The sequence below is a fragment of the Balearica regulorum genome, chromosome 29 (genome assembly GCF_011004875.1).
Source record: "Balearica regulorum gibbericeps isolate bBalReg1 chromosome 29, bBalReg1.pri, whole genome shotgun sequence".
Classification (NCBI taxonomy): domain Eukaryota; kingdom Metazoa; phylum Chordata; class Aves; order Gruiformes; family Gruidae; genus Balearica; species Balearica regulorum.
The window spans coordinates 1,634,991-1,661,973 of NC_046212.1; the positions used below are offsets into that span (position 1 = coordinate 1,634,991).

The 26,983-nt window shown below is 67.9% G+C and overlaps 4 protein-coding genes across 8 annotated transcripts; 3 read left to right on the forward strand and 1 right to left on the reverse strand.

The window, feature by feature from the left end:
- Window positions 1-1,028: 1,028 nt before the first annotated feature.
- LOC104631541 (tubulin alpha-1B chain) lies at window positions 1,029-3,120 on the reverse strand. The gene is made up of 3 exons (XM_075737662.1): window positions 2,879-3,120; window positions 2,659-2,807; window positions 1,029-2,055 (listed from the first exon to the last, which is right to left on the reverse strand). Exons 1-3 carry the CDS (start codon window positions 2,997-2,999, stop codon window positions 1,087-1,089), a joined length of 1,239 nt encoding a protein of 412 aa, XP_075593777.1. The 5' UTR covers window positions 3,000-3,120; the 3' UTR covers window positions 1,029-1,086.
- A 5,666-nt stretch (window positions 3,121-8,786) lies between these two features.
- TUBA1A (tubulin alpha 1a) lies at window positions 8,787-12,810 on the forward strand. The gene is made up of 4 exons (XM_075737973.1): window positions 8,787-9,198; window positions 10,509-10,731; window positions 10,804-10,952; window positions 11,648-12,810. Exons 1-4 carry the CDS (start codon window positions 9,196-9,198, stop codon window positions 12,626-12,628), a joined length of 1,356 nt encoding a protein of 451 aa, XP_075594088.1. The 5' UTR covers window positions 8,787-9,195; the 3' UTR covers window positions 12,629-12,810.
- A 2,235-nt stretch (window positions 12,811-15,045) lies between these two features.
- Window positions 15,046-18,821, forward strand: TUBA1B (tubulin alpha 1b). Its single transcript, XM_075737528.1, has 4 exons — window positions 15,046-15,172; window positions 16,306-16,528; window positions 16,600-16,748; window positions 17,646-18,821. The coding sequence occupies exons 1-4, from the start codon at window positions 15,170-15,172 to the stop codon at window positions 18,624-18,626; spliced, it is 1,356 nt and encodes a 451-aa protein (XP_075593643.1). The 5' UTR covers window positions 15,046-15,169; the 3' UTR covers window positions 18,627-18,821.
- A 621-nt stretch (window positions 18,822-19,442) lies between these two features.
- LMBR1L (limb development membrane protein 1 like) lies at window positions 19,443-25,259 on the forward strand. Of its 5 annotated transcripts, none has more exons than XM_075737543.1 (17): window positions 19,443-19,555; window positions 21,135-21,219; window positions 21,539-21,575; window positions 21,759-21,898; window positions 21,989-22,092; window positions 22,158-22,284; window positions 22,403-22,471; window positions 22,729-22,793; window positions 22,882-22,957; window positions 23,082-23,165; window positions 23,342-23,418; window positions 23,499-23,576; window positions 23,667-23,740; window positions 23,821-23,911; window positions 24,183-24,249; window positions 24,341-24,502; window positions 24,581-25,259. In XM_075737543.1, the coding sequence occupies exons 1-17, from the start codon at window positions 19,484-19,486 to the stop codon at window positions 24,637-24,639; spliced, it is 1,467 nt and encodes a 488-aa protein (XP_075593658.1). In that variant the 5' UTR covers window positions 19,443-19,483; the 3' UTR covers window positions 24,640-25,259. The 5 variants fall into 5 exon arrangements, with proteins under 5 accessions (XP_075593658.1, XP_075593655.1, XP_075593654.1 ...); XM_075737540.1 differs by having other exon boundaries at window positions 23,667-23,726; XM_075737539.1 differs by having other exon boundaries at window positions 24,183-24,502.
- Window positions 25,260-26,983: the final 1,724 nt, after the last annotated feature.

Below are 26,983 nucleotides of genomic sequence, written 5' to 3' on the forward strand. Positions count from 1 at the left end.
GAAGAGTCCGGTAGCACCAGGGGCGGTGGGGAAAGGGGCTGGCGGGGGGGCCCAGGGTGCCCGAGGAACACAGACCCACCCGCGGGCAGAAGGAGAGGGGCTGGGCACAACCGGCCTCCCCCTGCCAGGACGCAGGAGAGGGGCTGCGGGGCAGTACCGGGGGTTATGGGGTCCCCCTCAAGTAGCATGGGGAGAGGGGGTGCAGACACCCCACTGGGATGCAGAGAGGGGCTGGGATGCAGGGACGGGGCTGTGAGCCCCATCCTCAGCCCCTGCTGCAGGGCTTAGCAGAACTCCCATCTCAGCTGGGTCCCATCCTGCCCAGGGTGCTCAGCCCCATGGAGCAGGCAATGCAGACCCTGCCCAGCCCAGCCCCCAGAGAGGGGGGCCCTGTCCCCCCCCCCGCTCCATTGTGTAGGGACAGCCATGACTCGGCTCTGCCAGAGCTGCCATGCGCAGGGGCAGTGCCGGGTAATGCCCCCCCACCCCCCTTCCCGGGCAGCCAGGGCGGTGCTTACAGGAAGGGGTCAGTGCCTCTGCCCAGAGGCTGCAGGGGGGTCCCTCCCAGGAACCCCCCAGCTCTGCAGAGCACCGCACAGAGACCGGCTCCACGCCAGGAGCAGCACACCAGGTACCTCCCATCTGCACCAGCTGTGCCCAGGGTCGCATCCTGCCCACACACCCGGGACTGGGGCCGGAAGGTGTTTGCTGGGGCAGGGCACTGGAGGCTCCCAGCCTCCCTGGGGGCTGTTTCCAGGGGTCCTCACCCCACCTGGGGACCAACTCATGTTACAGGGACCCCTGAGGATAATGGGGGGGAAGGGACATGAACCCCCACAGTGCAGGCAGCTCAGCAGGGCATAGCCAGCTCACAGCACAGGACCCAGCCAAGGGACCCCAATCCCACAAAGCACCCCCAGCACAGCCCATGTGCCAGCTCAGTTCAGCCAGGACCCCCCCATCTCCTCAGGACATCCCCCCAGGTCACCACAAGGCAGACCATGCTGGGACAATAAACAAGGCAAGAGTGGAAAGAGCAATTTTAGTGAACAGCACCACAGTGTAACTGGCAGAAGTGACAAGTGACTAGTATTCTTCTTCCTCGCCCTCCACGCTGTCAGCCCCCACCTCCTCGTAATCCTTCTCCAGGGCAGCCATGTCCTCCCGGGCCTCCGAGAACTCCCCCTCCTCCATGCCCTCCCCCACGTACCAGTGCACAAACGCCCGCTTAGCGTACATCAGGTCAAACTTGTGGTCCAGGCGGGCCCAGGCCTCGGCAATGGCCGTGGTGTTGCTCAGCATGCACACGGCGCGCTGCACCTTGGCCAGGTCGCCCCCGGGCACCACCGTGGGTGGCTGGTAGTTGATGCCCACCTTGAAACCAGTGGGGCACCAGTCCACAAACTGGATGCTGCGCTTGGTCTTGATGGTGGCGATGGCCGCGTTGACATCCTTGGGCACCACGTCCCCGCGGTACAGCAGGCAGCACGCCATGTACTTGCCGTGCCGCGGGTCGCACTTCACCATCTGGTTGGCCGGCTCAAAGCAGGCATTGGTGATCTCCGCCACCGTCAGCTGCTCATGGTAAGCCTTCTCAGCAGAGATGACGGGGGCGTAGGTGGCCAGCGGGAAGTGGATGCGGGGGTACGGCACCAGGTTGGTCTGGAACTCCGTCAGGTCAACATTCAGGGCTCCATCAAAGCGCAGGGAGGCCGTGATGGAGGACACGATCTGGCTGATGAGGCGGTTAAGGTTGGTGTAGGTGGGCCTCTCGATGTCCAGGTTGCGGCGGCAGATGTCATAGATGGCCTCGTTGTCCACCATGAAGGCACAGTCGGAGTGCTCCAGGGTGGTGTGGGTGGTGAGGATGGAGTTGTAGGGCTCCACCACGGCCGTGGAGACCTGTGGGGCCGGGTAGATGGAGAACTCCAGCTTGGACTTTTTGCCGTAGTCGACGGAGAGGCGCTCCATGAGCAGGGAGGTGAAGCCGGAGCCGGTGCCACCCCCAAAGCTGTGGAAGACCAGGAAGCCCTGCAGCCCTGTGCACTGGTCAGCCTGTTGGGAGAGTCCCCAGTGGGGACCAGAGCAGGTCAGCCATGGCTTCACCGCCTTGTCCTCACCAGGATGGGTGCAGCTGGAGCCACCCGTCCCACACAAGCCCATGGGCAGCCAGCTCAGCCTTTGATGTGCCGGGAGCTCCCCGAGCAGAGCCAGTGGCACAGCAGGTCCAGCCAGCCCTGGCGCCAGCCCCAGCGTGGGAACCAGAGGTTCAAAGAGCTTGGGCAGCTGCACCAGTCAAACCAGCAGTGAGTGCTGCACAAGCACCAGAACTAGGGCTGCGCAGCACCCCCCCTGCCCTGGGCATGGGGCTTCCCATCCTCCTCCCCACAGCGGGGCTTGGCACCCTGCTGAGACAGGGCTGTGCCACCCCTGGGGCAGGCATGTCCCCTGTGGGCATTGGGGACAGCCCAGACCTGACACCCACACCTCGGGGCAGCAGATCTCTCCTGGGGCAGCCCCACCTTCTATTCTTGAACTGGTGCAGGTCAGAGTGCTGATGGGGTGAGAAGGACCTGCTGATCACCTCCCCAGGGACACTAGCTTCCCTTTGTCCCCAGCCAGCCCCTGGGGATGGACCCATCCTGTGAGAATGCTCACCAGCTTGCGGATGCGGTCGAGGACCAGGTCAATGATCTCCTTCCCAATGGTGTAGTGCCCACGGGCGTAGTTGTTGGCCGCATCTTCCTTGCCCGTGATCAGCTGCTCAGGGTGGAAGAGCTGCCGGTAAGTCCCTGTGCGCACCTCATCTGTGGGGAGAGCCCGTTAGCAACCAGCAGCCATCAACACCACCACCCCCCCCAGCCTCCCCCGCGCTCACCGATCACTGTGGGCTCCAGGTCCACAAAGACGGCCCGGGGCACATGCTTGCCGGCCCCCGTCTCGCTGAAGAAGGTGTTGAAGGAGTCGTCCCCCCCACCGATGGTCTTGTCGCTGGGCATCTGCCCGTCGGGCTGGATGCCGTGCTCCAGGCAGTACAGCTCCCAGCAGGCATTGCCGATCTGCACACCCGCTTGGCCCACGTGGATGGAGATGCACTCACGCTGCGGGGGCACAGGGGGAATCAGGCTCAGCTGGGGGCAGCCCCCACCCAAACACCAGTTGTGCCCCGGCTCAGCCAGCCAGAGCCATTCACACCCCCCCACTGCCCCAGAGTCAGGAGTTGGGGTTCCCCAGGGTTATCCCCAGTCCCCTCCATTCCTGGTCCCCACCACCCAGGACCCTTTCAGCCCCCTCCCCGTGGGCTGCCCATCACCACCACCCCCAGTTTGGGTGCACCCCCAGGCCCCACGGACACAGGAATCCCCCTGTTTCTCCACCAGGCCTTGCACAACCCTGGGCTGTCCCGGCCCCGTCGCCAGCCCCTGCCCTTCCCTGTGAGCCGCCAGCTGCCGCGGTGCCAGCCCTGACCCACGGGGATGGGCACCCGGCCGGCAGAACCCCCCCACGGCCGGCAGCCGGCTCCGCTCGGGGCAAGTGCAAACTCCGGGGACCGGGAGGAGTTTCGTCTGTCCCGTCTGCTGCTGGTCGCGCCCGGGGCAGGGTGAGAGCAGGGGCTGCCCCCGCCATCGCCCCACGTGCCGTGACTCGCTCCCACCAGTGCTCCCAGTGAGGGAGAAGAGGCCATTCCCAGGGAGAGGGCGGCAGGAGGGTCCCCCCAGCAACCCCACACCCCCCTCAGAGCAGGGTCCCCTAGCTGCTCAGGGAGCTCCAGGGGCGGCCGGGGGGGGTTGTGGGGACGTACCCAGGACCTGCGTGGGGGAACAGGCCACACGGTGCACCCCCACGTGTGCCGACACTGAGGGACACGGAGCCCGGGGAGGGGATCAGCAGAGCCCCGGAGGTGGGAGCACCCGGGGCAGCGAGCCCCGACCAGGGGTCCACGGCTCCAGCCCCCCTGCCCCACACTGGGGGCACACAGGACCCCCACATCCCCCCACGTCAGGGCCTGCCCTGGGGCATGCAAGTGCTCGGCAGCCCCACGGGGTGTCCTGGACACGCAAGGAGCCTTCACCTCCCAGCCCGCAGTCCCACGTGCTGTCCTAGACACGGGGAGACCCGGCCACCCCCCCCCCCCTCAGCACCACGCGCTGCCCCGGGGGGGGGTCCCCACGCCCCCCCAGGCTGCCCCGGCCCACGCCCCCCCAGCCCGGCCCTCACCATGGCCGCTCACTGCCCTGAACCGCTACAGAATCACCAATAAGGAGGACGAGGGGCACCCGGTGGGGCCCCCCCGCTTAGATATACCATGAGGGGCGGGGCCTCCGCTGGGGCGGGGCATGAGGGGCGGGGCGTCTCATTTCCCCGCCCCTCCGGTCACGCTGCCACACCAGCCCCGCCCTCGCCGCACGTCATGCCCTCACCGCCCCGCCTCGATTCCGATTGGCCGGTTCGAAAGTCGGCGAGGGTGCGTAGGCGGTGACGTCGACAGAGTGGAATGTGGCGGGCGGGAGGCGGGGCGAGGGGCGGGGGGTGCTGCGGGGCGGGGGGGCGTTAGGGGCAGCGGGGACGTCAGGGGCGGGCGGACCTTGCGGGGTGGCTCTGCGGGGGCTTTAGGGGCGGGGGGGGCTGCGCGGGATATTTGGGCCGGGGGGGGGGAGGGGATCCCTGCACCCCCCGGCCGCAGCCCCAGGCTCGGGCTCTGCTCGGTAGCACCGCGGCCACGGCTGTCCCCGTCCTTTGTCCCCTTTCCGATCCCGGTCCCGGTCCCGGTCCCGTGGGAAGCCCTGCGGGCACCCGCCGCGCCGGCTCCTGCTCCGGCCGCCGCCCGTGTTCCCCTGCCAGCCCCGGGGGCGGCTCCTCGGGGGAAGCCACGCAGAGGCAGTTCCTGTGGGGCAGGAAGGACGGGGTGGGGGGGTCACCCACGCTCACCCCCGGGGAGCAGCACCCTGGGTCCCCCCCCGCCCTGGGCTGGGATAAGTGTGGGTTGGGGTCACGGTCTCAGGGCCAGAGATGGGTTTGGGGATAGCGTGGAGACACGGGCAGCCGCAGAGACCCCCACACCCGGCTTTGAACCCCACCCCTGTGGTGGGGTCACTCCCTCGGTGTGTGTCCCCCAGCAAAGGGACCCTGTCCCCATGCAGGGCTGGTCTGCGGAGAGCTGAGGGTGCAGGGACCAGGATATCCCTGGGGGTCCAGCCGCAGCGATGCTCCCCCCTGCCCTGGTCTGCACCCAGACCCCCACTGCATGCACAATGGCTGAGCCAGGTCCCCCGGGCACCACCAGTGTCCCCCCACTCCCTGGGCACATCCTTAGCGCTCGCACACACCAGGGGCTGGGGTGGCCAGTGCCCCCGCGACACCTGCTCCTTGAGCCCCCTGAGCCCCCACCACCCCAGCTCCGGGGCCCTGCTGGGGGTGTGGGGGTGCTTTGGGGAGGCTGGGCAGAAAGGGGCCTCCCCCCCCCAGCAGCGGGGTCTCTCCCGCCTCATCACCGCCACCGCTGCTCTGCTCCTTTATTGCAGGCTTTGCCGCAATGCGGTGCTGCCCCACGAGTGTCGAGCGATGCTGCAGACCCCTCCCCATGGCCAGTGTGGCTGCAGCCCCCTGCACCCCCACGGCTCCCTCCCCTGCACCCAGTCCTTCCCCTCGTGTCCCCCTCCATGTCCCCCTTCCCCAGGGTGGAGCCTCCCTTTTGTGGCTCCCACAGTGCCAGGAGGGAGAGGGGGCTGCAGGGGTGGCACAGGGCACCCAGGCTGCAGGGACACCCCACTGCTCCCTCCCATGGGAATGGGGTCACCTGCTGCCCCCAGCACTGGGGGTTGGGGCGTTCCTCACCCTGCCCTTCAGAGGGGGGGCTGCAGGTTGAGCATGGACAAGGACAGGTGCCACCGCCCCTGCTGTGCACCCCCATCCCACTCTGAGCCAGTCGGGGGATGGCGGGGCCCGTCCAGTACCCCTCCCTGTACCAGGGCCTCATCCTGCACCCCTGCAAGGAGTAGCCCCCACCCCCGAGCTGCCCCGTCTCTCTGTTTCAATGAACCTGTCACATCGATGGTGGCAGGAGACAGACAGACAGAACTGGCGCTTGCATGCCACAATCTGCGGGAAAACAGGTTAAAAATAGCAGCAGCCAGTGCCCAGGACGTTGCCTCCTCCCCAGGAGCCATGGCAGCCCCCGACGGGGCCGGGACCCCCTGATCCCCAGGGACAGATGTGTCCCAGCCATGGGGTGCAAGGTCACCAGTGAGGGACCCCCAGGAAGGGCCCAAACCGAGGGGGGGCTGGAAACCTCAGCCATGCTGCGGGCAGGGAGCCACGACGGGCTGCGCCGCCAGAGGGGAGCGGGGACGGCGGCTCTTGGGGCCCCCAACGTGCTCAGCCTGGGGGGGGCAGCCATGGGCAGGGCTGAGGGCTCTGCGGGGCTGGGGGGGATGCCGGTGGGGCCGATGGCCTGTCCTGCTCCGTGTTCCCTGGGCGGCGGACATGGCGGGGGGGCAGCAACCGTCACCAGGAGCCGCTGCGTTGCTACCAACAGTCAACACGACACAGGAGGCTGGGAAGCACCGCGGAGGGGGCTGGGAGCCGGGGGGGGGGGGTGTGGCGGGAGCTGGGGGAGCAGCTGGAGCTGGGCCAGATCCCCCCCCCACTGGCATACACTGAGGCTGGGCATCGGGGGAGCCCCCGGGCTGGTGACCCTCACGACAGGGTGCAATGGGGCTGGACATTGGGGGACCCGGGGCCTGTGTACCCACCCCCTGGCACAACACAGCACTGCGGGGGCCCAGGGATGGGACCCCCCTCCAAGCACAGCAGGGCTGGGCGAGGGGGGACCCCAGCCCCGTCTCCCCGCACCCCACCCCCAGCCAGGCCCCGGCATGGATGTCAGGGAGGGGAATGGGAATGCGAGGGGGGGGGTTCTTAGGCTGTCTCCTAGCAACTGGTCTCCTAGCAACCCCACCACCACGGCCCGTTGCCTGGCAGCGGTCGGCGAGGGCACGAGTGGCTTTCCATACCTAACGAGATGGGAAGGGGCTGGGGGGGGGAGGACCCCCGGCACCCAGGGCCCCTTGCCCTGCACCCCGCATCGCCCAGGGGTCTGAGCCACCAGCCGCCCCACGGGGCAACCCCTGCCCACGGCTCAAGGGATAGCATGGGCAGTGACACCCCCAGCCTGGAGAGGGGTCCCTGAGGTGGGGGCTGCTGTGAGCCCCCAAAACCCCAGGCCCTGGGGACATCCTGCCAGGCCCCACACAGGTGCTGAGGGCTCGGGGCTGCGAGGAGACAAAGAGAGGAGATGTTTCCTATAGGAGGACCAACCCGGTGTGGGGCTGGGGGCTGGAGACTGAGCCGCTTTGGGGCCAGGGTCCCCCTAAACGCCTGTTTGCAATGGGGACCAGCCTGGTGGGAGCCAAATCTCCTGGTTCTCTTCCAACCGGCACAGCCGGGGCCACTTGGTCCTTTGTTCTGGCAGGTGATGCTCAAATCCCAGCCCCTCTTTGTCTGCAGCCCCCCAGCCCCAGGGGAATTGAGCCTCACCCCCCCCCCCCCGCTCCCGCTCTCCTTCAGCAGCACCCCAAAAGCACTGGGCTGGCAGACCGTGGGGCTGGCAGCAGGGACATGGGGGTCACAGTGGGGACATGGGGCTGGTAGTAGGGATATGGGGACATGGGAACCTGGAGCTGCCCAGAAATCTGCATAATGTGGGAAATGCAGAGAAAAATGTGATTTCTCAGCGGGGGGGGGCAACCTGGCAGCTCCACCTGTAGCAGATGGGGCCAGCCCTGCCCGCACATGCAGTGTGGGGTCACCCTTCTGCAGGGACTGAGCCCCCCAGAGCCCCCCGCCTCTGGGGGACCAGCCACTGTGGGTTTTGCAGGGACAAAAGGGAGGGGGAATCCCATGAGGAGGGGGAACCCCCCCAGGGCCATGGGGGGCCATGCAGGGGCTGCAGCAGATGGAAGGGTGGCTGGGGGACATGTGCCCGGGTGTCCCAGCTGTGTCCCAACCACCAGCTGCCGCAGAGCAGCTGCCATGCAGTCCGGACCCCCAGCCCCAAAAACTGTGCTGGGAGCCACCTCAGGGCTTTGTCCCCTGTGTCCTCCTGCTGTCCCCAGCCCCCCTGGTCCTGCCCTGGGCGCTTTCTTCCTCCCCCCCGCCTCCCCCCCCCCCCCCCCCGCTGGGCCCCACGGAGGGGGGGGGCTGTTTGCTGCTGCCTGAGCAGACAAAGAGGCGCTGGAAGGGACGGGGCACTGCCGGGAAAGGGCCAGGCTGCGTCCAGGACAGGCACCGGGCCACGGTGGGGACGGGGGCCAAGACATGGCTGGGAACCAGGGCACTGGGGCATGGCTAGGCACCGGGACAGCGTCCCCAGGGATGGGACCAGGGGCACGGCCATGGATGGGGACCAGGGCGTGGCTGGGGATGGTGACAACAGCGTGGTTGGGAACAGGGACCAGGGTGTGGCCGAGGATGGGGACAGGGGCATAGCTGGGAGCCAGGGCAGCGGCCAGACACGGGGAGGGTGGCGTAGCTGAGGATGGGGACAGGGGCATGGCTGGGGATGGGGACCAGGGTGTGGCCAAGGATGGGGACAGGGGCATAACTGGGAACCAGGGCAGTGCTCAGGCAGGGGGTTGGTGACACAGCTGGGAAGGGGACAGTGACACGGCCAGTGTTGGGGAGCAGGGCATGGCTGAGGGTGGGGACAGGGGCATAGCTGGGAGCCAGGGCAGTGGCACACAGCCAGATTTGAGACCGTGACACAACTGGGGATGGGGACCAGGGCGTGGCCGGGGACAGCGGCTCGGCCAAGAACGGGGTCCGGGGCACGGCAGGGACGTGGCTGGGGACAAGGACGTGGCTGGGCACTGGGACTCGGGCACCGCAGGGCCGGGGCGCAGGACAGGGCCGGGGCCCAGACGGCTGCGGGCAGGAACCGGCGGCGCGGCTGATCCGTGGCCGCCGCAGCCCCCACCCCCCCCTCCGCACCGCCCGGCCTTTGTCTGCGGCTCCGGGGGGGCATTACCTCATCCCGCCCCGCGCCAATGGCCGCCGCCGCCACCGCCCCCGGCCCCGCCGCCCGCCCCGCCCCGCCGGCCCTATAAAGCCCCGCGCCGAGCCCCGCGTTCCGCTGCGCTTCTTACATCGACCGCCTCAGCGTCGGGCTGTGAGACCGCCCCGGAGCCGACCGCCGCCATGGTGAGGGGAGGGAAAGGCGGGTGGGGAGGGGGGGGGTCTCCGGTCCCGCAGTTGTCCTTGGTCTCGCTTCCTCCACCACATCACCCCCCCCCCCGGCCCGGGATGGGGCCCTCGGCCCCGGGGCTGAGCCCGTACTGGGCGTGGCTCTCGTTACACCGGACAGGAGGGGTCGCCCGGGACCCAGCCCCGAGCGTGGCTACCGTTAGATGGGGCTAGGTGGGTCCCCCTGCCTTCCCCGGGGCTGAGCACCGAGCCTCCACTGGGCGCGCCTCCCGTTAAACCGGGCAGGACGGGACCCCTGGGACCGACTCCCGAGCACGCAGCGCGGGCATGGTGCCCGTTAAACCGAGCAGGATGGGTCCCCGGGGCTGGTCCCCGAGCCTGCAATGGGTGTGGCTCCCGTTAAATCGGTCAGGATGGGGCTCTGGTGCTGATCCCTGAGCCCATACTGGGCGTGGCTCCCGTTAAACCGGGCAGGATGAGTCCCTGATACTGAGCCCCTACTGGGTGTGGCACCGGTTCGATGAGGCAGGGTCGGGCCACCCATTCCCGGTACCGAGCTGCTGTCCTGCATTGGGTGTGGCTCCTGTTAAACTGGGCAGGATGGACCCCCCCCCCCGGTGTGGAGCCCTCAGCCCCCTCTGGGCATGGCCCCGGGGCAGAATGGGTCCCCTGGTGTGGGGTGAGCAGGGCAGGATGGGCCCCCCTGGTGCTGAGCACCCCATCCCACGCTGCAGGACAAGGCATGATGGGATAAACTGGGTAAACCCCCCCCCCCCCCGCCCCGAGTCCTGAACTGGGTGTGGCCATGGCACAATGGGGACCCAAGTGGGCAGGATGAGCCCTGGTGCTGAGCCCCTCCCACTAGGTGTTGCTGCCTCTCAGCAGGGTGTATAGGGCAGGATGAGACTGTCAGGGCTCCCCATCTTGCCCTGAGTGTGGGCCCAGTCTGTTGGGACTGGATGAGCCCTGGTGCTGAGCTCCTCATCCCACAATGAGCAGGGTCCCAGCTCCCTCAGGGGGGCAAGCTGGGACCCCTGGAGCTAAGCACCCCCTTGTACTGGGTGTGGCCCTGGAGCAGAGCCCCCCCCACAGCACTTGGTGTGTGCCAGGACCCAGAACAATAGGGTGTGTCTGGGCAGGATCTGACCTCTTCCAGCCCTGGGGACCGGACCTTTCCAGCTCTGTGCCAGCCTGTCCTGGGTGCAGCATCCCTGCAGGGTCCTGGGCTGGTGCTGCAGCTGGGGGGGGTGTGAAACAAAGAAGGGGGGAGCCTGGGGGTGACACAGCCCCATGTTCTGCCCCTGCAGCGTGAGTGCATCTCCATCCACGTGGGCCAAGCGGGTGTGCAGATCGGCAATGCCTGCTGGGAGCTGTACTGCCTGGAGCACGGCATCCAGCCCGACGGGCAGATGCCCAGCGACAAGACCATCGGTGGGGGGGACGACTCCTTCAACACCTTCTTCAGCGAGACGGGGGCTGGCAAGCATGTGCCCCGGGCCGTCTTTGTGGACCTGGAGCCCACAGTGATCGGTGAGCGCGGGGGAGGCTGGGGGGGGGTGGTGGTGTTGATGGCTGCTGGTTGCTAACGGGCTCTCCCCACAGATGAGGTGCGCACAGGGACTTACCGGCAGCTCTTCCACCCTGAGCAGCTGATCACGGGCAAGGAAGATGCGGCCAACAACTACGCCCGTGGGCACTACACCATTGGGAAGGAGATCATTGACCTGGTCCTCGACCGCATCCGCAAGCTGGTAGGGGACAGGAAGGGGCTCCTGGGTGGTGAGCTGAGGACAAAGACTTGGTTCTCAGTCTCAGCCTCCCTTCTGGACTATCTGGGCTGGGTTTAGATTTAATATATTAATTAATGTTAATCCTGTTCTGCAGTGGCTGCCATTGGCTGGGAGCAGGACGCAGCACAGCTGTGGTGTTGGAGCTGCTCCACAGCGCCGCAGCCCCCAGGCGCCGGTGGTGCTGAGCTGTGCAATTCCTTCTTTGTTCCTGCTTGGCTCTTGCTGTGTCTGAGTCCAGCTGCGTGCAGCTGGGGATGGGCATGCCAGTGACTGCAGGCGGTGGCAGCTCCAACCAGCCCCTCCTGGAGCTGTGTGGCTGTGCTGAGGCTGGTGCTTTGCCCTGCTCCCTGATGCCCAAACCCCATCCCTAAACCTGTCCCCATTCTGCTCCTGAGCTAGTGACAACGCCCCCCCCCACCCCCGAGTGTTTCTGGCCACTCTCCCACCTCAGGGGCCAAGGGGCTTTCCTGGGAGATTCGGCTCTCCATGAGTCAGTGTCCAACAGATGGGGTCAGGGCCATCCTGCCACTCATTCTGGTGGTTCCTGCTCTGCTACTGGAAATCCCCCAAATCTCCTTGTGAGGCCACAGAGAGGAAGGAGCAGCTTCTGCTGCTGCCCAGGCTAAACATGCCTCTCCCTTGTCTTTCCTGACCAGGCTGACCAGTGCACAGGGCTGCAGGGCTTCCTGGTCTTCCACAGCTTTGGGGGTGGCACCGGCTCCGGCTTCACCTCCCTGCTCATGGAGCGCCTCTCCGTCGACTATGGCAAAAAGTCCAAGCTGGAGTTCTCCATCTACCCAGCCCCACAGGTCTCCACGGCCGTGGTGGAGCCCTACAACTCCATCCTCACCACCCACACCACCCTGGAGCACTCCGACTGTGCCTTCATGGTGGACAACGAGGCCATCTATGACATCTGCCGCCGCAACCTGGACATCGAGAGGCCCACCTACACCAACCTCAATAGGTTGATAGGTCAAATCGTGTCCTCCATCACAGCCTCCCTGCGCTTTGATGGAGCCCTGAATGTTGACCTGACGGAGTTCCAGACCAACCTGGTGCCGTACCCCCGCATCCACTTCCCGCTGGCCACCTATGCCCCCGTCATCTCTGCCGAGAAGGCTTACCATGAGCAGCTCTCGGTGGCGGAGATCACCAATGCCTGCTTTGAGCCAGCCAACCAGATGGTGAAGTGTGACCCGCGGCACGGCAAGTACATGGCGTGCTGCCTGCTGTACCGCGGGGATGTGGTGCCCAAGGATGTCAATGCGGCCATCGCCACCATTAAGACCAAGCGCACCATCCAGTTTGTGGACTGGTGCCCCACTGGTTTCAAGGTGGGCATCAACTACCAGCCACCCACGGTGGTGCCCGGGGGCGACCTGGCCAAGGTGCAGCGCGCCGTGTGCATGCTGAGCAACACCACGGCCATTGCCGAGGCCTGGGCCCGCCTGGACCACAAGTTTGACCTGATGTACGCTAAGCGGGCGTTTGTGCACTGGTACGTGGGGGAGGGCATGGAGGAGGGGGAGTTCTCGGAGGCCCGGGAGGACATGGCTGCCCTGGAGAAGGATTACGAGGAGGTGGGGGTGGATTCTGTGGAAGGGGAAGGAGAGGAGGAAGGGGAGGAATACTAAACTCTCACAAGGGTGCTGCTCTTACAGGGAACATAACCTAGTTGAAGACCCCCCCTGTGGGTCTGTAGCAGTGTGTGCGCCGCAGTCTGTCCTGTTCAATGGTCTGTGCTTCAATGGAAAAGTCTGTTACGGACCCACCCGTCCTTTTCTGTGGGTCTGAATAAAAAGCATTCCCTGTCTTACCATCTGGCTCTGGTGTATTTACTCTGTGCTGTGATGTCCCTCAGTCCCTCCCTGGGCTTGGACACTGTCCCCTGACAGCCCCTGGTATGGCCCCAGGGTCCCTGGCTGCACCTGGGGTCTCCACCGCAGTCTCTGGTGTGTATCTGGGTTGTGCTGAGCCCAGCACCCTGCAGCCTCCCCAGACCTGTCCTCTCTCCCCGTCCTGCTGCTGGGCTGCCCTGGACTGAGTGGTGTGTGCCCCCCCCCGCGCTGTGCCGTGGCCCTGTAGCACGGGCTGGAAGGGGGGGTGTTGGGTTTTCTTAGGACCAGGAGCCAAGTGAGCACATGGGGTGGTTTGGTTTCACCCCTCCTGGGGATCTTGGAATTCCTTCCCCCTTGCCACCCCCCACCCCACCCCCCCCCCGTCTGGCAGAAGCTGGAGGGGGGGGTCTGTGCTGCCTGCTGTGCCTGGGGAGGGGCTGTTAGTCTCAGGGAGGCCTAGCTGGGGGGGGGGTCTGTCCTGCTGGGTATTGAGGGAGGGGTGGTGCTTTCCCCCCCACCTACGGTGTGTCATGAAGACCCTCTGTCACCTGCAGGGAAGAAGAGTGGCACTGGCTATGCTGGTCCTGGCAGCCTGTCACTGGGAGGGGGGACATGGGGTGGTGCCCCCCCCAGTTCTGCTGGGGTTCAGGAGGAGCCAGCCCCCACTGTTTCCCCCCCCCCCCCACTGCTGGCTCATGGCTCTGGTCAGGGATAAATAATGAAGGGGAAGTTGAACGCGGAGTGAAACTCGAGCGGGTGCCGCAGCGAGGGGCTGGGCACGCCGTGGGGAGGGGGGATGCGTGGGGGCCACCGGGCCCTAAGTGCCATTTGTCATAAATCCGAGCGGGGCTGGGAGCGGCTCCTGCACGGCCGGCGCCGGTCGCCACGTTGGCATCTCTCGGAGCCGAGCTAGCCCCAGGCGCCGGCATGGACCCCCGCACTGAGGGTGCCCGCGGGAGCCCGGTGCGACCGGGCAGAGCCAGGGGAAGAACCACCCCCCCACCCCCCCCCGGAGCGGAGCCGCCGAGGAGGCCAATGCGGCGGCCGGGCCGGGCAATGGCGGGGAGCCACGTCACCCGCTGCAATGCAGCTGCGGCAGATGCTGCTGCCCCGGCCCCGGCCCCCCCCCCCGCACCCCGCGGCCGGCCGAGGCTGAGGGGTGACCCCGGGGGGGCGGGGGGGGGGGGCCGGGGCCGGCAGCGCATGGCGGCGTGTGGTGCCGAACGGGCCGCTGGGTTGTCCGCAGAGCTCTCGGCAAAACAGGAAGGCGGATTATCGGGGGCAAATAGCTCCGGGGATTAGATGGGGGCTGGTGCCGGCCCCCCCTCGGCTCCCCGGGCAGGGAGCTGCACCGAGCAACGGCGGGCCCCCCAGCACGTCCCCCATGTTATGGGCATCGCGGCGGTCCCTGCGGCGGGCGGGGGGGAGCGAGGGGGGGGCCGGGGGGCCCCGTCTGGCTGGGGGGGGGGGGGGGAAACACGCGGGGAGACGGGGGCCCGGTGCTGCGGACACGCCGAGACAAAGCCCCCCGCAGTGAGCGGGGTCTGCGCCCCCTCCCCGGGCAGATCGAGGGGGGTCCTGGGGAACGGTGCCCCCACTGCGGCAGGATTCAGGGCTGTGGGGGCCACCTGCAGACGAGCTGGGGGGAGCGTGGGGTGCACATGGGCTGGGCGCGGGGGGCTCCCCAGGCTGCAGATGGACTGGGAGGGGCCCCCGGGGTGCAGATGGGCCGCTGCGGGGGGGCCGGGCGGTGCAGATGGACGGGGGGGGGGGGGGGGGGATATGCGGCAAGAGAAGCCGATTAACGGCCTTGGGACGCTGGGGGGGGGGAGGGCGGGCGCCGGGCGCGGCAGCACGTGCTGCCCCCCCCCCCCCCCAATGTCGCAGTTTTCCTCTGCAGCGAAGCCGCACCGGGCGGGGGGGCGAGGCGGGAGGGGGGGCGGGAGCGGCCGTGCCCCCCCCCGCAGCAAACGCAGTGAGGGGGGGCTTCGGATCGCGGGAGGGGGGGTCAGACCCCCAGTGCCCCCTCCCCCGTGCGGGGGGTCCCTTGGCAAACCCCGGGAAGGCGCTGCGGGGGGGGGGGGGGGGGGGGGGCGGCAAAACCCCGCAGCGCCCGCCCGGCAGCGGGGGGCGGGAAGGAGGCGGGGCGTACCTCGACCGCAGCCAATCCGCGGTGGAAGCCGCACAGATGGGCGGGCGCAGCGGCCAATACAAGCGCGGGGCGGGGGAGCGCGGCCCGCCCCCCGGACCGGTATATAGGGATGCGCCCGCGGGCGGCTGCAGCCTGGTACTTGCGTCGATTCCTTGTTTGTCGGGACGAGTAACCGCGCCGCAGCCATGGTAGGGGGTGGATTGCGAAATTGGGAGAGACTGGGAAACGTGGGGGGAGGAAGGCTGGAGTGGGGGGGGGGGGGGGGGGGATGTGGGGGGAATGGGCGGGAGGAGGAAAGGTTGGGGGGGAGAATCAGGGATTGGGGGGTAAGGGAGAGGGGCAAACCAGGGATTGGGGGGTGTGGGGGTGAGGAGAGAAGGAGCTGGGGAAGCGCAGCAGGAGCCCGGGGCTCGGGGGGGGGGGGAGAGCGTGGGCTGGGAGTGCCGCCCTTGCCGGGGGGAGCAGCCGGGGGGGGGCACAGCACCCCCAAGGAGGGCAGCATGTGGTCCTGGGTAGCATCCCCCGCTCGGGCGGGGGCGGGGCTCTGTCCCGTTTTTGGCGCCCAGCCCCGACCGTTACTGTTCCCGCGCGCGGGAAGTCGCGGGGCGGGGGCACAGCCCCGCCCCTGCGTCACCAGTTCCCCAAATCCAGCCCCGAACCCCCAACCTCACGCATCTCCCGTGGCGATGGCAGAGGGTCCCCACTGCGCTCCTGGCACCCACCCGAGTCCGACCCCGTGGGGCTCATCCTGCTCTGGGGTTCCTGGGGGAGCTCACTCCGGCCGCCCGAGCCCGGAGCCCCCCCCCCCCCGCCCGGGCGAGAGGAATGCGCAGGAGCGGGCGGTGCGGCGCAGGGTGCGGCCGGGAATGTGCTGGGCACACGGGGGGGCGGGGGTAGCAGAGGGACCCCCGGGGGGGTGATGCCATCGGCCCTCCCTGCTGTTTTTTGTCAGCTGGTGCAGTCACGTCCCCCCTGCTGCGCTGCTTCCTCCTCCTCTTCCTGCAGCGCGGCCATGCCTTGCCTGGGCTGCGGGGCTGTAAAATGTCCTCCCTGTGCGCCATTTGGAAGCAGATGGAGGGCTCGTGCAGGGTGACGTTACCCCCAGGGCTCTGCCAAATAGTGGCTCCAGTCTGTCCCCAAACACATGTGTGTCCCCCTGCCTCCCTCCTGGGGCGAACTCGACTCCTGGGCTTCCCCTGTGCTGCTCGGCCACAAGTTTGGGATGGCACCGGGTTGGCTCTGGCTGGCTGAGCCGGGGCACAACTGGTGTTTGGGTGGGGGCTGCCCCCAGCTGAGCCTGATTCCCCCTGTGCCCCCGCAGCGTGAGTGCATCTCCATCCACGTGGGCCAAGCGGGTGTGCAGATCGGCAATGCCTGCTGGGAGCTGTACTGCCTGGAGCACGGCATCCAGCCCGACGGGCAGATGCCCAGCGACAAGACCATCGGTGGGGGGGACGACTCCTTCAACACCTTCTTCAGCGAGACGGGGGCTGGCAAGCATGTGCCCCGGGCCGTCTTTGTGGACCTGGAGCCCACAGTGATCGGTGAGCGTGGGGGAGGCTGGGGGGGGGGGTGGTGTTGATGGCTGCTGGTTGCTAACGGGCTCTCCCCACAGATGAGGTGCGCACAGGGACTTACCGGCAGCTCTTCCACCCTGAGCAGCTGATCACGGGCAAGGAAGATGCGGCCAACAACTACGCCCGTGGGCACTACACCATTGGGAAGGAGATCATTGACCTGGTCCTCGACCGCATCCGCAAGCTGGTGGGTATAAACCCCGGGTGGTGCCGGTGCCACTACAGCCGATGGGGAACAGAGAACCCTCTGGTGGGACCTGGATGGCAGCAAGGAGCTGGGCTGTTCCTCCAGGGTCCAGGGGCGTTTTATGGTTCTTGGTACCCTGCACCCCCCCGCACTGGGTCAGGGCTCCCTGCGGGGTCTAGAGTGGGTCTCCTGCGAGTGGAGATGAGGATTAGCCCCTTCCTCTCTGCAGGCTGAATCCCCTTCCTCAGGATGCTGCAAGCACAGGATGTGCACCTGGAGGGTGGACTGTGCCTGGGGGCGAGATGGGGCTTTGGGGTGGAGGCGGGCTCATTCCTGCCCCTGAGAAAACCTGATTTCCTCCCCTTTTTTAAGGGTCATGTGAGGTTTTTCCTTGATCTACAGTCTGATCCTGCTTGACCAACTGCTTATGAGCAGCTGTGCCAAGTGTTTAACTGGTGCTGGGGCAGCTCGTGCCCTGAGGAGCGCTGGTGCCTGGCAGACCTTGATGGCTGCCAGCCCCTCGGCCCAGGTGGTGCCCCCAGGATGCCCCTGTAAAGCACCATGGGTTTCATCTTCCCCAAGGCAGACTGCATGGGTCATGCTGGGTGCAGGCACTGCAAGGGCTGGCTCCTCAAGCAGGAAGGAGCCGACTGTGCCCCAGTCCCAGTGGGAAGGGGCGCCTTTCCCTGAGGGGTGGTCGTGATGAAGCACAGGGTGCTGTGCCTGGGAGTGGAGCTGGGGCACTCAGGGAGGTGCCTGCCACTGATGGCATCCCTAGGAAAGGAGTCCACGAAGGCCTGAGATCCTGGGGTGAATATATGCTTTCTTGGACAACTCAGTAGGAACCTAAAGTCAGAATTACTGACAGATTGGTCTTATTTTTCTCTTCCCTTCTAGGCTGACCAGTGCACAGGGCTGCAGGGCTTCCTGGTCTTCCACAGCTTTGGGGGTGGCACTGGCTCCGGCTTCACCTCCCTGCTCATGGAGCGCCTCTCCGTCGACTATGGCAAAAAGTCCAAGCTGGAGTTCTCCATCTACCCGGCCCCACAGGTCTCCACGGCCGTGGTGGAGCCCTACAACTCCATCCTCACCACCCACACCACCCTGGAGCACTCCGACTGTGCCTTCATGGTGGACAACGAGGCCATCTATGACATCTGCCGCCGCAACCTGGACATCGAGAGGCCCACCTACACCAACCTTAACCGCCTCATCAGCCAGATCGTGTCCTCCATCACGGCCTCCCTGCGCTTTGATGGAGCCCTGAATGTTGACCTGACGGAGTTCCAGACCAACCTGGTGCCGTACCCCCGCATCCACTTCCCGCTGGCCACCTATGCCCCCGTCATCTCTGCCGAGAAAGCTTACCATGAGCAGCTCTCGGTGGCGGAGATCACCAATGCCTGCTTTGAGCCGGCCAACCAGATGGTGAAGTGCGACCCGCGGCACGGCAAGTACATGGCGTGCTGCCTGCTGTACCGCGGGGACGTGGTGCCCAAGGATGTCAACGCGGCCATCGCCACCATCAAGACCAAGCGCAGCATCCAGTTTGTGGACTGGTGCCCCACTGGTTTCAAGGTGGGCATCAACTACCAGCCACCCACGGTGGTGCCCGGGGGCGACCTGGCCAAGGTGCAGCGCGCCGTGTGCATGCTGAGCAACACCACGGCCATTGCCGAGGCCTGGGCCCGCCTGGACCACAAGTTTGACCTGATGTACGCTAAGCGGGCGTTTGTGCACTGGTACGTGGGGGAGGGCATGGAGGAGGGGGAGTTCTCGGAGGCCCGGGAGGACATGGCTGCCCTGGAGAAGGATTACGAGGAGGTGGGGGTGGATTCTGTGGAAGGGGAAGGAGAGGAGGAAGGGGAGGAATACTAAACGCTGGGTTCCTTCTGTTGCTGTAGCATGTCTGCTTCAAACACTTCAGCTTTCTTGTGCACTGGGTGGGACTCAGCCCTGTGGGCCCGGCTGGAGGGATGTGCTGCTCTAGCTGGGCTTGTGCTCTCTCTGATGTGATCACGTCGGTTTTCCGTGTGTCTGTACCATGTCTGTGAATAAAAGGCTTTAAGAGAAGCTGCTGCCGTGTCAGATACAAACCCTCTGTGTGGCTGCCGGGGGCTGGCGGGCCCCATCCCGTGGGAACAGACTGTCCCTATTGTCTGTGCCCAGTGAGGTGGCAGGGGATGGCAGCGCTCCTGCCTGGAGCTGGCTCTGGCCAGCCTTTCCCCTGCTCCTCTCTTCCCGGGGGGTGGGGGGGGGGGTGAACCCCCCTCCCTGGGGGTGGGGGTCTGCCAGGGCGCTCTGGGGGGTGCTGCTCTGCTGGGACCCCTGAGGCCGAGCCGCCTTTGGTGCGTGTCTTGCCCTGCCCCCACCGGGGATTATCCCGCGCGGGGGATTAGCCGTGTCCCGGGATTAGCGCTGTGCCTCCGCCTAATCCCGGCTCCTGCCCGCTGCGGGGGGGCGGCCGCACCCGTGGGAGCGGTGGGTGGGAGCTCGGCAGCCCGCTCAGCCTATTGGGGCGCCCCGCGCCGCTCTCGACCAATGAGCGGCGCCTCATTCAGAGCCCAAGACCAATGGGTGGAAGGAGGCGTGGTCTGGTGGGGCCCTGTCAAGGCCGTGGCGGCGCGGATACGTCGTAGAGATACGGGGAGGGGCGGGGCTACCTGGCCCGGCGGTACCGGCGCTTCCCCCGGCGCTTCCCCCGCCGTTACCGGCCCGGCCATGCTGGCCGCGGCATGGCCCCTGCGGAGCAGGACGCGCTGACCGTGCGGGAGCAGCTCTTCCACGAGAGGGTCCGCGAGTGCATCGTGAGTTCCGGGGGCTGCGGCCGCGGTGAGGGGCGTCGGGCGGGGGAAGGGGTCCCGGTGTGGCGACGGGGGGGTGTGGGGGGGGGGAGCCGTGGGTCGGGGCTGGGAGCCCCCAGTTCGCCGGGAGAGCCGGGTGCCCCGGCGACAGCTCTGGGGCGCGGCTGCCGCTGCGCCCCACGCCCGGCGCCTATCGGTGCCAGAGCCGCGGCGGGCTGCCGTGCGCCCCGCAGATAGCGGGGTCCCGGGGCCGTGCCGAGCCGCGGCTGAGCCGTGCCGAGCCCCGGGCGCGACCCCTCTGCCGGGTCCCGACCCCGCCGCTGCCCAGCCCCTGCGCCACCCCAGCCGCCCCCCGCGGCACCGGGGTCCCACCGTGCCAGAGCCCAGAGGCCGGGGAGCCCCTGGGCGAGCGGGAGGGCCGGGGGTGCCGGGTGCTGGGGTGCGGTGGGGGCAGAGCGGGGCCAGACCCGTGCCAGGCTCCTGGCTCTCTCCCTGCCCCCCCGGCCGGCGGCTCTCCCCAGGGGCCCTGCAGAGCCCCCCCCGACCGTGGGCACCGTGGAGGGAGGCAGCTGGGTCTGCTCCTCGGGTCCCGCCCTGCCAGCCAGGGCTCAGGGACGGGGATGACCCGGGCACCCCGGACCTGCCATTTCCCGAGGGCCCTCCAGGATGTCGCAGGCAGGGTGGCCAAGCGGGCTGTGACCGGTAGTGCCGGGGCCACCTTGCCACAGCCCGACTGGGGCATCTTGCACGTCAGGACGGCCAGCGTGGAGCTCACTCGGACTGACTTTGCCAAGTGCGGGAAGTGTTGGGGGTCCCCTGGTCAGACAGGGCTTTGGGCTGCAGGGTTCAGCCTGCAGCAGGAGGGAACCTGCAGCCTGAGACCCTTCCCTGGGCAAGAGCAGAAACAGGAGGACCTGCTGGGCACTGCTCCTCCGGGGGTCCAGAGCTGGGGACCCCTGGCCAGCCAAGCCCCCCGGGCCAGGCAGGAGGGAAGTGCCGCAGCCTCTTCGCTCCACCTGTGCCAAGGTGGCGAGTTCAGGCGACCTTTCCCCGTCCTGCTGCGTACCCGGCGGGATGAAAGGTCGCCGTGTTCCTCAAACGTTGCCTGCTCCTGCTGGACCTCAGCATGCCGGCGGGGGCGGGAGGGACGCCGCAGCTGGCCTTGGCACCCGGCTCAAGGCTGTTCCCGCGGCTCTGCTGGGTGCTGGTGCCAGCGGGACGAGGGCTGTGGGCTCGGGCAGTGCTAGGGCAGGACGGATGTCCCACAGGGTCCGGGCCACCCTGATCTCTGTGAACCCCTCAGCTCTGCCAGCACAAGCCGACCCAGAGCTGCCGGTTGGGGTCTCCTCGTGGTCTCAGCCCCTTTCGGCCCCCCGGCCCCCCTGGGTGCACCCCATGGGTGAGCCCTGGGCGCAGCCCCCATGCACCGGCAGGGCTGAGCACATGTGTGGGGTGTAACCAGGGCCAGGAGTGGAAAAACAAATAGGGTGGAGCTGACAGGCCCTGGGGCCAGTGGCATCGCCCGGCTTGGCAGCACTGCCCTCCAGGCCTGCCTGTGCTGCCCACACTCCTCTGCCTGCAGATCTGCACCCTGCTCTTCGCCAGTCTCTACATCCTTTGCCACTTCATCATAACCCACTTCAAGAAGCACACGGACTTCACGGCAGGTAGGAGAGCAGGAGCTGCTGGAGCTGGGCAGCCGTTGGCAGCCACGTTCAGCCCCCCCGGGGCTTGTTCCTCCATCGCTTTCTGGCTCCCCTGGGAGCCCCGGTCCCCCCGCAGCCCGGGTTGCTGTGGTATCGGTCACTGCAGGGCACCTCCCCAGCTGCCACAGGAGGGGAGCAGAGCCCAAACCCCCTGGGAGTGTTTTTGCAGCATTTGGACCTGGGGGAGGTTTGGGAGCGGGCAGGGGAGCAGGCAGGGAGCGATGCTCTGGGCAGCCCTGCCTCCCCCAGCCCCGCTGGTTTGGGTTTTTCCCCCCTGCAGTTCATGATGATGAGGATGCTGCTGTCAACAGGATTGCGTAAGTTCCTGCCCGTCCCGTTCCCTGCCTGTGGGATGCTCAGCCACTTCCTTTCCCTTCCCAGCCAGGATGCCAGGTCCCCCCCAGCCCGCAGGGGCTGGTGACTCTGGGAGCCGTGGCCAGGCTGTGACGCCTGTGGGGGCCCAGACCCGGTGCCAGAGCCGATGCTTGTCCCTGCTGCAGGCTGGGGCTGTGCACCTTCACCCTGGCCGTGGCGCTGGGCGCCGTCCTCTTGCTGCCCTTCTCCATCATCAGCAACGAGGTGCTGCTCTCCTTCCCCCAAAACTACTACATCCAGTGGCTGAACGGGTCCCTTGTCCACGGTGGGTGCATGGGGTGGCCCCAGGGTGCCCCCGGGGTGTGGGTTGGGGTTGCCCCCCTGGGAGTTCACTCTGTGTCATTCCCCCCTCCAGGCCTCTGGAACTTGGTCTTCCTCTTCTCCAATCTGTCCCTCGTCTTCCTCATGCCCTTCGCCTACTTCTTCACTGAGTCAGAGGGCTTTGCGGGATCCAAGAAGGTAGGTGGCCCCGTGCATGTCCTCCCTCCGCCCGCCCCGGCTCCTCACTAACCCCGCTCCTGCAGGGCATCATGGCCAGGGTGTACGAGACGTCGGTGGTGCTGCTGCTGCTGACACTGCTGGTGCTGGGCATGGTCTGGGTGGCCTCTGCCATCATCAGCAACGACGCGGCCAGCCGCCAGTCGCTCTACGGTGGGTGCTGCTGGGGTGCGCTGGGGCTCTCCTGGCTCCGGCGGGGCAGGATCAGGCCATGTGCTGAAGGGGAGGAGGGATGCTTGGTGCTGCTGCCCTGACCCTGCTGTCTCCACAGACCTCTGGGAATACTACCTGCCCTACCTCTACTCCTGCATCTCACTCTTCGGTGTGCTGCTCCTGCTGCGTGAGTTGTGGGATGTTCCCCTGAAGTGCCCTGGCCCCAGTGGCCTGTCCCATGCTGGATCCAGGTCCCCTCGGGTGCCTGCCTCGGAGCAGAGGCTGCATCCTGCAAATGGTGTTGGGGTCCAGAGGGGTTGCAGTGCAGGGCTGAGCCCCCGCCTCCCATCCCGGAGTGGTGGTGGCAGCTCCAGGCCTTTTTGGGGGCACAGGGAGGGGTAGGATGCTGGGGCACCCCGTACTCAGCCTTTCCTCCTGCCACAGTGTGCACCCCCTTTGGCCTCTCCACCATGTTCACCGTCACAGGGAAGCTGCTGGTGAAACCCCGGGTAAGGTGTCCACCCCCAGTCCCACTGCCCTAGCCCGGGGGTTTCCTGTCCCTGGGGCTGCCCTCATGGGCTCCTTGCCCATCCTCAGCTCCTGGAAGACCTGGACGAGCAGTTGAGCTGCACGAGGTTCGAGGAAGCCGCCGTGTCCCGCAGGATCTCCTCTGGTGGGTGCCCAGCACGGCCGCTGGCTGGGAGCAGGGGGGCCTTGGCGCAGACCAGGGCCCCCTCTGCCCCACCACATGGGAGCCCTCGGCCCCCACGAGCCCCTCAGCTTCTCTTTCCTGGCAGGCAAAGCTTCCTGTTGGCTGAACTTGAACATGGAGCTGCTGCGGGAGCAGTTCTTCACCATCCGGAGCAAGAGGCGGAAGCTGGGTAAGGAGCCTGGGGCAGGGCAAGCCCAGGACGCCTGGGTTCTCCCCAGCTTGGCACTGGGAGCACTAGTTCCCTGGGGGCTTGTGCCCCACGGAGGGAGAGTGGGTGTGAAATGGGGCTACCCTGGGGTGGGGGCTCATGCTCCCGCTCACCCGGGCGTGTTCCCCCCGGCCCAGAGCTGCGGCACCAAGCGTCACCCTGGCAGAGGAACCTGGGCTACCCCCTGGCCATGCTGGGCCTCCTGGCGCTGACAGTGAGTGTTCCTGGGCTCCTGGGGAAGCTGGGGCTTGTCCCTGTGTCCCCCCGGCTGCCCTCCCTCCCTGCTCCTCCCAGGGAATCTCTGTGCTCATTGTCTGCTTCCACGTCCTGGAGCTGCTGCTGGACGATGCCGCGATGCCTCGGGGCATCCAGGTACCTGGGCAGGGGGACAGGGACACTGAGGAGTCGTGTCCCACGCCCGGGGACTGCTCCTCCCCAACGTGCCTCCTCCTCTCCTGGCAGGACGCATCCCTGGGCCAGGTCTCCTTTTCCATCTTCGGTTCCTTTGGAGCTGCCCTGCAGGTTGTCCTCATCTTGTATCCTTCAGGCGGGCACTCGTGTCCCCAGTGCCGTCCCCAGGGCCGTCCCACCTCATTCTCCTTAACGCCTCTCACAGCTACCTGATGGTCTCCTCCGTCGTGGGCTTCTACAGCTCCCCCCTCTTCACCCGGCTGCTCCCCGAGCGGCAGGACACTCCTCTCACCAAGGTGGGAGCTCCAGGCTGGGGAGCTCCCAGGCCCCCCTTGGGGTGCGGGACTCTGGGTCCCCACACTGCATGGCTGCGTGTGTCCCTGTGCTCTCTGTGGTGTCCCCACCTGAGGGCACCACGTGTCCCCCTGCCTCCGGTGTAGCCCTGGGGGGCGGGCAGGGTCCTGGTGGGTCTCCTGCACTGGGGAGCCCCTTCCCCGGCCCGGGGACACACCAGGCCCTGCAGCAGCGCTGCCCGTCCCCCAACAAATGCTCCTTCCTCCCCCCCAGATCATCGGGAACTGCGTCTCCTTGCTGGTGCTCAGCTCGGCCCTGCCCGTCTTCTCCAGGACGCTGGGTGAGCCCCTGGGGGGGTGGTCCAGGGTGACCCCAGAACTGGGGTGTCCCCAGGACTGGAGTGCCCTGACCAGCCCCCCCCCCCCCCCCAGGGATCACCCGTTTCGACCTCCTGGGGGACTTTGGCCGCTTCAACTGGCTGGGGAACTTCTACATTGTCTTCCTTTACAACATGGGCTTCGCAGGGCTCACCACCCTGTGCCTGGTGAAGAGGGTCTCCTGGGCAGTCCAGGCCGAGCTCATCCGCGCCTTCGGTGAGGACGGGGACGTGGGGATGGGTGCTGGGGTGTCCATCCCCCACCCTGCAGCTCTCACGCTGTCCCTTTGCCCAGGTCTGCACAAGCTGCCGCTGCCCATGACGTGCTCCCGACCGCCCGGCAAGCCCTGCTAGGGCTGGGGGACGTGTCCTCCCCCACTGCAGTCGCCCCCAGGACGGGGCTGCCAGCTGCAGAGCTGGCCCCGACAGCGCCTGGTGCTTCAGAGTTGCCAGAGACCCCCAGGGAGAGCCGAGACCCCGTGGGGTTCCCTGCCCCCCCTGCCCCCCAGGGTCTGTCTCAGCCTGTTGCGTTACTGAGCCTTGGCCTTGAGCCGCGTCCCCGTTACAGCCCCCCCAGGGCCGTGGGGTCTCCCAGGGGCTGTGCCGGCTGCGGCCCCCCCATGCCCCGTTTATATACCTCATGCGAGAGCAGCCGTCCCCGGTGCTGCCCTGGCTGCTCCCTGGGGTACGGTTGGGTTTTGGATGTCCCCCCACCCTGGGGACTGTCCTGACACTACAGTGGGAGCCCTGTGCCCCCGTGCCCAGTCACTCCACACCCCATCCCCCGGGGGAACTGGTTGTCCCCTGCCCCGAGGCCTTCGGGGTCCCCAAGGGAGGAGCAGGGTTGGAGGGTCCTGGGGCGCTGGGAACAACCCCCGCCCGCCTCCCCACCAGCTTGGTGTAGCGAGTCTTGCCAGGTCTCTGTTACCACAGAACTTATTTGGAGCAATAAAGTAACTTTTTTAATATAAAAATATCCAAATTCTCCTCCAGGGCAGGGCCGAGCTGGGGGAGGAGGCAGGGGGTCCCAGTCCTGCCCCCTCTCCTTCCCCCCTCCCTGGGGGCCATAATTAGCCCTCTTCCTGGCTGGGGCTAACGGGCCTCTTCAGGAAGGGATGAAGGTGAGGGCAGCCCCCTGCCCAGGGCAGATGGACCCCAGGGATGTTGGGGAGCACCGAGCTGGTTTGGGGTGCGGGCAGGGGGGGAAGCAGAGCTGCCCCCAGTGAGGGACACGGAGGGGGGGCTCCAGCCCCTCTGCTCCTGGGGAGGGGGAGGTCGTGCGGCCAGAGCGGAAACTGCCCCAGGAATCAGCCCCCCCACCCATCCTGCCCCGGCTGGGGCCGAGCCAGGCTCCCTCCCTCCCCGCCCCCCCCATGGCGGGGGTGGGGGGCCCGGGCCCCCCCCTCGCATCCCCCCCCCCCCCGACCGGGGCCGAGCAGGAAGCGCAGGAAGCCTGGTTTATATTGCAGGAAATGAGGCCATCGGTGCCCGCGATTTCCCTGCGACCTGCTCCCCTCCCAGTCACCCCGGGCTGGCACGGGGGCCCGGGGGGGCTGCCCCCCGCCTCCGACCCGCTCCCAACCCTCCACCGCCCCGCTGCTGCCTCCTGCTCTCGCCGGGGCCCTGGGCACCCTTGGGTGCTTCGCCAGAACCCGCAGGGCGCGCTGGGAGGGGGGGCACGGCCCCAGCCCAGGGGGGAGCCCGGTCCTAGGGGTGCCCTGTTCCCATGGGTGCCCCTGGCCCCGAGGGAGCCCGGTCCCAGCCTCGGGGGTTCCTCGGGCCCTGGCGGAGCCCGGTCCCGGAGGTTCTCCGGTCCCGGGGCACAGAGGGGCCGCTCGGGGCACGGCAGCGCGGCGGGGCCCCGGCGGGGGCGGCCCCGGGGGATGTGGCCGCCGCTCCCGCCGCTCCCGGGGGCCGGGTCCGAGGCGGGGCCCGGCGGGGCTGCCCAGTGCCGGAGCCGAGCGGCCGCAGGTGGGGGCCGCCCGGCCGGGGCGGCTGCGGGCAGCACACGGTGCTGACCGGCACCCAGGGGAGCCGGCACCGGTACCGGGGGGTCGGACCGAGCAGGGGGGTACCGGGGTAGTGCCAGGAAGCGGGTCCCGGGAGCGAGGCCGTGCCAGGGGACGGAGCAGGTGCTGGTACCGGCGGCGCAGCGTTAGGATAACGGGTGTGCCCGGTGCCAGGGGCAGCGCTGGGAGAAGAGGGACCGGCGCCAGGAGAGGGGAGGGGGGGTCCCCGATCCCGAGAGGCGGTGACAGGAGAGAGGGGGGACAGGTCCCGGGACCAGAAGCGCGGCGTTAGGACCGGGATAGGCGGGGGTCCCCGCACCGGAGCGCGGTGCCGGGAGCCGGTACCGGAGCGCAGGGTTCAGACGGCGAGGACGGGCGGGATCGGGGCGCGGGGTCAGGTCCCGGTGCGGGTGCCGGGGCAGGGCCAGGAGCGGGGTGCCGGGTCTCGGTGCCGGAGCAGCGCCGGGAGCCGGGTGCCCGGTGCCGGGGCAGTGCCCGGAGCAGGGTGCCGGTGCCCGGTGCCGCAGCGGTAGGAGGGCTTTCCCCCAGGCTCGGGCTGGGTCGGGGAGTCCCCAGGGCCGGGGTGCAGCGCCAGGCGAGGGGGTGCCGGCCCCGTGGGCGCGGAGCCGGCGGCGAGGGGGCAGTCCCGGTGCCCGGGCGCCGCGCTCCGAGTGGGTGGCGGCACCGGC